At 38.1% G+C, this 8,788-nt stretch overlaps 1 protein-coding gene across 1 annotated transcript in view; it reads right to left on the bottom strand.

The window, feature by feature from the left end:
* Window positions 1-492: 492 nt before the first annotated feature.
* npy2rl (neuropeptide Y receptor Y2, like) overlaps window positions 493-8,788 on the bottom strand; it is an 87,776-nt gene continuing 79,480 nt past the window's right edge. The window contains exon 6 of the mRNA XM_086272996.1: window positions 493-8,392. Coding sequence (XP_086129122.1) covers window positions 7,808-8,392 — 585 coding nt within the window. The 3' untranslated portion in view covers window positions 493-7,807. The remainder of the gene's footprint in view (window positions 8,393-8,788) is intronic.

Raw genomic sequence — 8,788 nt, 5'->3', positions numbered from 1 at the left:
CTGCTAGAAACAGCCATAAGGAAACGGGCACATTGTGGTCATAAAAGGATGGACAATACTCAGATATACTGTGATAAATGCAAAATTACTAGTAAAAGTGTGCTAAGAAAATATTCCACACACCATTACACCACCACTCACGTTGATACAAATCTGGATGGATCCATGCTTTCATATTGTTAGTGCCAAATTTTGACGCTGCCATGACTGTTGCAGCTGATATTGAAACTAATTAGTCCAGGCATGTTTCTTTTTCTTCCTCCATTGTCTTCTATTGTCTAACTTTGGTGAGCCTTTATGAAATGTAAAGAAGAAGGGGCTTGGATTATCTCAGAAAATAAATGCAGTTTATGAACAATTTTTGGTGCTCGTTTGTTGGAGGTTGCAAGATAACCTTGGAGATATAAAAAAATCTACTTTTGATGTATGTAAGTTCCAGTTTTTAGTTATAAAAGGACACAGACACACAGAAGGAGTCCAGAGGCACGTTTGTGCTTGAGAATAGTACATCTGTTGTTGGACACTGTTAAAGGCCAACAGTTTGTGCTTGGTTACAGTCGTTCACACAGTCAATATTTACACAGAGTTATAGAATATACAACATTACAGCCATGTTACAAAGCAGTTTACATTCATATTTGATAAAGGTCGAGCAGCATCTGTGGCCTTCTGTCACAAACTGGCACAATATAACCTGTAAGGAGCTAAATATCTGTTCAACTCTTTTCTTATAAGACAAGCAAACAAACAAACAGAAAAGACAGCCCATTTAATCACCAGAAGCATTTAAAGCAGAGGTTTATGAAAGTATTTCATTTTTAATTTGTTTAAATTTGGCCTTTGAAACTCAGTGAAAGGGAAAAGTCATATAATTTTTTTTTTTTAAGCAGTACAAAAGAAAAATATTTTTGCCCAAGATAACAGTTAATGGAACAATAATGTTGGCAAAAAACCCGAAAACACATTGAAGAAGTAAACCATGACTCCCGTAGTGAATTTTGTTTGAAGACATTATGTTCTAACAGAAAACTCCCTATTGGCAGGTTAAATCTATTCATATCTTATTTTTGGATTAATTTCAAAGGAATTTTTAAGCTATGGTACCATGGTATTTGCCACATCTACAGTTTTTTCCACTGATGGTTTTATTGTATTTTTTCATAGAAACAGTTGTGGAGACTTTGGACCATTTGAAAAACTAATAGACAGTGTTTAGAATTCATATGAGTCAAAAGACTTACATCTCATGAATTGAGAACTCTGGAGAAAATGGAAACAATTGGAAACAATTGGCCCATCTCCTTTTGTATCTTTCTAGCAATGTTAATAACATCCAGGCTTACCTTTATTAAGATACTCTGTTTGGTCTTAGTTGGTCATTTGAGGAAGATAAATCAGGAGTCCAATACTGTAGCAGAAGAGGCTTAGTGGACATGTAACTTTATTGGTCCAGACGCTGTTGTGGAATAACTAAGAGTTTTAAGAAATTTCATGAAGTTGTTGCAACAGTGATATCCTGCTAAATTACCACGCTCAAGTTCAGTGAACCCTTCAGAACAACTGACGAATGTTTTTAAAGGCAGACTGCATGGCTAGGTGCTTGCTTTTATACATATGTGAGCAATGGGACTGAATGAAACAGCTGATTTCATTGGGTAATAAAGTAGGGGCAAGTTTTATTATTCTTCAGTTCATCTTTTAATGTTGTTCACTGGGAAATAAAGACAGATGGTATCAGAATAGGCCCAAGCTAGACCATGACACTGACCTGGAAATGTGTGTTTAGGTTCTCGATCATCCAAGTAATGCTAATCTTATGAGCTTAAATAAAGAATGCAACTTAAAGAAGTCCAATTGCCTTCATTTTTCAAGATTCTAAGGTCTGAACTGAATAAGCAAAAGACAGATAGATGGCTAGATGGATGAGATATAGCTACATTTGTGGAATTTAAAAAATGTCTAGCTATAATTGGAAGATTTATATTGGGAGGATGCATAAGTCCACGTAAAATCTTCAGGAAATGATGCGTATTTCATAATGGAATATAGTGGTTAGCCATTTGTTTAAAATTTTCAACATGCTGAGTAATATATTGGAATCAGTGGGAGTTCCTCAGACTCAGAAAGGGCAAAAGTTAGCTTTTCAATATATTTAACATTGTGAGGGTGTTGTTTAAACCCAACCTCCAAAGGAGGGGTAAAGGTTGGTTAAAAAATTTGAATAATGTGTTAACTTGAAAGTTACAATTACCAAAATTACAAAAAGGAATACAATCAGTGAGTTGTAAAAAGTGATTTATGGTTGCTTTTCTTCTTTTTGCGTTTCATCTGCCTTACATATCAGTGCAACCCTAAAAGTATTCTGATAATAATAAATGCTAATTCTCTGTTCATAACCCCGGCTTACCCAATAAAGTTTCCCAGTGGATTGCTCTGAGGATAATTTCTTTTGTTGGGAAAACTGTAATTGAGCATTACTTTGGATCTTATGACGAAATGTAGTTGCACTTAGCCAATTGTTAGCACTTTTTTAGGGCATGGCCAATGTTCTTACATATGTTGTTGAAAAACAAAACAAAACTAAATGGACATAACTGAAACTTATTTCAGGCATCCAACCAAATACCTCGTTGAAAAACATCCAATGACTTTGAGATGAGGGAGCAGTTCACCAAAACAAAGATGTTTCGGGGTAGCACTCTGTGGACAAGAGTGGATGTTGATGTTTACACATAGCTCATTTGGGGATCTGGGGAGTCTGAGCAAACCATGTATCTTCAACCTACCCTTCTGAACCGCTTTATATGTCCACGTAAGTATAATAGCAATGAAAATTCATCCCAACGACTTTAAGTCAGAAGTCTGTCATTTAAATAAAGCACATTATGGTTAAAAATTGCTACTGTTTACAAATATAATTAAATAATTGAGGTCATTTTTTAAAAATTAAATCTGTCATTTCTAAACTGTTAGTTTTGACACATAAATTTGCAGGCATAATTTTTTTGTTTTTGTGTCTAAGCACTTAGACTTATCAAAAGAACACTGACATATTTCATATACTTTTTGTACATTTCTAGTTGCTTAATGCATGCATTCATAGGAGGAAAAGAGACAGATGAGGAGCTGAAACGAGGACAGAGAGAAACCAGTTCAGTGGGAGGGAACAGAGGGATTGTGGGATTGCTGGTCGGGTGAAGCAGTGATGCAGCTCAGAGAGAAAGGATCCTCTAATCGAAGGATTTAAAGAGGCATAGATGTCAGGAACACCAAGGCTCAGCCCCCCCTCCAAAAAAAGGAGCTTATCTGCAGTTTTTGAAACAGAATGAAATTGTGTCTACTTTTGATTCGTTTTCTTTCACATCTCTATCTCTGATATGTATTCACCTTGTGCAGGTGGTTTTTCAATCAGCCAGCTGCACCAAATTGGTATGTTGATGAAACTCCTGCCAGGGGAAACCTGAGAGTTGGAATTACAATTAGGCAATTAAATTTTAGACTTAAAGAAACAACCTTTGGTAATAACAATTTGAACAAAGGAACTAATTAGTTCATAATTAACAGAAAATTAAGAGCAAACATTATGTGTGGAAACACATACGAAATGTTGATATTACTTGTGGGAAATATTCCTACCTTCCAAAAATAGTAAGTTTAGCCTTTTATTTATGTTACTTAACCCAGACCAGAAACACATTGATTCTTTTCTACAACAAGCTGTCAAGGCACATAGTGGGATACTTAAGGGCAAGAGAAAAGGGATAGTGCAAGACTGGATCAGCATGAGGGATGTGCTCATTATGCTTATTTATGCTTATTCATTATTTAGACATATCTTACTAACACTAAGCCCACCATATTAGGTCAACAGAAGCAGACCACCTGATTTGAATGTTGTCAATATAACAGGTGGCCATTATAAGTTGTCATATATATTGCCAGTAGTTGATTTCCCATTGAGAATACAAAGCATGCATGGTTACGGGATGTTTTTTTAACTTAAACTTGGTAGTAGTTGGTAGTTGGTTTGGATTGGGGTCACATCACGTTCACACCATAAACGAACCGCTAAGGAGTTCTTTTGAAACCGTACTAAGTTAAAGTTTTTAACTCCATAAGTTAATTGCGAAGATTGTTTATTACTAAACCTTACCAAGAAGTTTAAAGGTTTTAACTTGTTTCAAAAGGTGCAACCTTTATGGAAAATGTGTGCGGTCTACATTCCCATAGAAACTGTGCTTCAAGTCCTGCCTTTCATAATTTCCTTACTACTTGGGAAGTGCTGAGTGTACACAGACAAGCTAGCATCTTCAGTGCAAACCACAGATAACCATCGTAATTTGCTAGGAACCAATGCCAAATGAGTTTTTTTGATGGAACACTAAATAGATATTTGCAACCAGTTTCATGTAGCGATAGGCAGCATCCACTCACCAACCCATCAGGGAACACAATTTTTTTCCTGGTGACCCCAAGGGGGGGGGGGCTGATCCAAAGGACTGTCTGATTGAGGCCCGATATTTTTAACTACCTGCTCTTCCCAACTGTTTCATCTTGCTGGAGGAACTTCCTGTCTATTCCTATGGCATAGGTCTTCGAAGGAAGGCACTGAAGCCGTTGATTGAATGAAGAGAAGATTTTTAACTGTTAAAGTATATTATTTTAATCATGTTTAATTATAAACACCCTGCTACTTTCTACCTGGATAGAAGACGAATATGTTAGAAATGGATGGATGGTTACCAGATTCTGTGGAACTTTTGAACAACAACAGTTGAGTTTTAGGGAACTTAGCTGTGTGACCTGAATGAATCCCAGTACATAAGGAGCAGAGAGAGGAAACAGGGCCGACTGCAGTAAACAATTTGATTGGCAGTTTGGTGGGTCAAAGGAAGTCGAGTGGGACAAAGCATTGCAAGCAGTTCACTGGCATTTGGATGAAAGGGCATTATCATTGCAGCACATTCATTTTCTGACTTTATTGTGTATGCTTCTGCCCTTGGTTTTAATCAGCTGCGATTCTTTTTAGCTCATTTTGACTCCAGCAATGACAATTGTGTTATGATTTTCCATGTGTTTGCTTTTTCTAAACATCTGTTCAAATAATCTATTGCAGCTTTACTAGGTTCACTTAAGTGAAATTTTATTTATATTCCACCAGTGGAACCACAGTCTTCTCAAGATGCTCATTTTAAGCATGGAATATTAAAGACCACCTCCAGCAGACCAAGCAGTGGGTCGCCGTTTTCCCACAATTTCCAGATGGCTGAGATCAGTGTTTACTTCCAGTCAGACTGAAAACCAATGCTTGAAATGTTCAATGTAAAAAGATGTGGATTAGTTGTTCCTAGGATTTGGGAATTCTTGGGTTTAACCCTATTTAGGAAGGCCTGAACAAAGGTTAATGTTGTTGGAGCCTTTAGAATTAAAGTGAACTCAGTCTGCTGACAGCTCTGGATATTTTGGCTCTATGATGAATCGCAAGGACAGGTCAGGTGCTTGTTGATAGTGTAGAGGCATAATGTCTATCTAGGGAGTTGATGCAGGATTGCGTAGGCCAGCCTCTGCCTCTTGGAATGATGTAGCCCTATTCCCAGTGGTGTGGTAACACCAAACTCAAGGTGAATTGTGGCCTGACAAACAAAAGCTAGAGTGTAATGGAGTGCTAGAAAGAAGTTACTGTAACATCAGTAAGTAAGATATCAGGAGGGTCTATGACTTTGCTCACTTAAAGCCCATTTTATGTTTTGTCTTCATATAAAAGAGAAGTTGAATCATTTAGCTCTGGTTTGTCCTTCATCAGGCTAATCCAGAGTCTATGAGGCAATCTCAGCTGTAAGGCTTTCAAATTTGTAATTTGAATTTAATTTGAAAACTTTTTTAAATGTACAGATGTGGTACCTCTTGGTGAGGTTTCATGTGACTTTATGGTGAACACAGCATTACATTTAGCCTAAGCCACCATTTGGTTGAAGTTTGGTAGTTTTGTTTGGTTGGAATCCAAAGCTACAAAATCTAAGTAGATACAGGGTAAATTTGGTAAATGATTTCAATTTTCATTTCCAGAAGCTTCCATCTTTTTTAATGTCTGTGGACTGGAACTCATCCCAGATGGCATGACTTCATAGGCAAGGTATAGCTACAGTCTGCAAATGAGGACTTTGTGAGAACAGAAAGACAGGGAGGGTTCAGTTAGCTGATTTGTGCACAGAAATATGAATTAATAGACTACTAGTCATGACTAGTTCACAAACTGCCGTAAGACTGTGTTTGGAAGGGTTGACAAGATTTCTCACAAAACATTCAGTGGCGCTATGAACTCAGGAATCAAGATCATATTTTAACAGTATAAGTGACAAGATGAGCTTCTTTTAAAAAAGAAATTCATGGTGGAGGGCAAACGTAGTGCCCTAAATCCATGTAAAAGTCTATGAATAAACTATTCACTTGTGGAAGTTATTTGGAATTCAAAGCATCCATTAAAGTTATTGAAAAATGGCATATCTACCTAATGAGTTTTGCTTTAATGTAGCCAATCATATTTTAATGATATTTCTTCCATCTGTAATTGAGTTTCAATAAAAAAGACTTGGTAGACTGAGCAAAGATGAATAAAATAAGATTAATATTAGAAGCGTAAAATAACGACCTGGTCTTTGTGTCTGTATAACTGGAAAAATTGCAATGTGATAAATTTATGGCTTCAGTAAGGTGATAAAGTGATCAAAGAAAAGGAAGTAAATCACTCAAGTTTTCATTTTATTCAAACATTCGTGTGTTAGCTTGAAAGTAGGGATCCTTTCTCTGATGTTTCTTTCTAAATTGGATACAGTTCATTTGAAATACCTTGTTTTTTATGTTGCCTCATTATCCCACATTTAACTCTTGTCTTTTTCTCCTACTGATCCTTTTATCACAGTTACAGCTTCGGCCCTTGTCTCAGATTCCCTTGCTCTCTATTCTCCGCCAATTAAAAAAAATTAAAAATAGCAACAAAGCATCTCCCTTCTAATATGAATAATTTGACCACATCTACTTCTTGCCCACCTCTGTGTTTTCTGTTTTGCATTCCTCCAATCTGGCTTATTTTCAGATAATCCACAGCAAATGCACATTTTCATAACAGTGTTTGAAATTTCTCAAGCTTGCATCATGCATCCAAATTGTATCCCCCCCAGCTTTTCTTTTAATCGATTTAACAGTGGCCTAAAAATTCATACGCTTTCTGTAAGAGAGCACATTTGTAAACCACTGTGAATTATATATTTGAGTTACATGTTTCATCTGTGGATTGAAGATGGAGAAAAAGCCCTGTGCTGACTAGATTTTAAACTCCATTTCTTTTGGTAATTTTTTTTTTGTCCATAAAAATGTGCCTACTTAATCTGTTCTCCATACAGGCCTGCCCGCTTTTTTTAAGTGTCACAGATCCTTCAAACACAATTTCACCCTCAAAGCATGTCTTTACAGTGTGGGAATTTTCCATCACAGCAAGGTCATGTCCTCAGAAAGATGCAGTTTCAGTTGTTTAAGAAGACTTTGAGTCATTCAGCAGCTCCTCATCGTTTCTCCTGTCATTCTTCCTCTTCTAATCCCAAATCATCCCCGCCTTCTCCTCTATATTTGGGCTCTTTAATCCCCCCCATTGGCTCCCTCTCACTCGTGCCGTTTCTATTTTCTCACACATCTTTAGGTCTTCTTTTCTTCTGTCTCCATGTGCAATCTTTTGTCCTCTGGGAGACAAAAGAATATTCTTTTCCTTCCTTTCTCTTCCATGTCTTCCTCTCCTCCATCCCTCTTCGGCATCTCACACATCAGTGGCGTTGAGGCATGTAGACACCACATCCTGCGTTTCAAGGACTATCTTCTTTGCCCTTCTGCCTCCCCCTCCTGCCCCTCCCCCAGCGGGATGAATGCTGTCCAGTCGGCCACCCCTTTCCCTCTCGCCGCCACTGCGACATTTAAAGACAGCGAGAAAGGCAGCGCGGTAGTTGCGGTTCATCCAGCCGTAAAGTAGTGGGTTTGCAAAGGTGGAGCACATGGCAATCACGTGGAAGACGGTGTAGAGCAGGCGGAAGTCCCGCATGTCCAGCACCGCGCTGTCAATATCGGTGGCCAGCTGGAAGGCGTGGAAGGGAAGCCAGCTCACGGCAAACACCACCACCATGGTCACCAGCATCTTGGTGGTTTTGCGGCGTCGGCGGTGGCGTTCGGAGGTGACGCTGCTGTTAACACCACTCTCTGCTGGACTGACATGACCACGTAATTTGGACCAGATGCGGGCGTAGGCAAAGGAGATGATGGACAGGGGGAGGAAATACTGCAGGATAAGCATGGAGATGCTGTAGATGGTGCCATCTGTGTTTGTCCCGGGCCATTTCTCCATACACGCCTATGACAGAGGACAGAATGGGATGTTTGGTTGAGTTTAGTCTGTGTTACATGAAGGTACACTTTAAATACCATGGTTAGGTTAGCCTCTTAATATCCCACAGGTCACTGGATTTAATTTTAGCCACATGGTTAAAAAGGCAAATCTCCAGAAACTAGAAGATGTAACATTAAAAATGAAGTCACATTTTGCCATTACAGTTTTTCTGCGCAATGCTTTTTTTTTTTCTTTTCCCTTTGGGTATTCCCAATAGATGAGAAGTCCATACAAAATGGCAAGTCAATGTTTGCTCCAATCCAAAGGTAATCAAGATTATGTGATATATGATCAAAAGCTTTAGAAAAGTTACTAAAAAATTGGATTCTTTTGGCGACTAGATCAGAATTTTGACATAGT

The sequence above is a fragment of the Aulonocara sp. 'chitande type north' Nkhata Bay genome, linkage group LG3, assembly GCF_057382095.1.
Source record: "Aulonocara sp. 'chitande type north' Nkhata Bay isolate Kocher_YH1m ecotype deep benthic linkage group LG3, A_spYH_male_GT1.1, whole genome shotgun sequence".
Lineage (NCBI taxonomy): Eukaryota > Metazoa > Chordata > Actinopteri > Cichliformes > Cichlidae > Aulonocara > Aulonocara sp. 'chitande type north' Nkhata Bay.
This window is presented reverse-complemented; position numbering and strand designations above follow the sequence as displayed.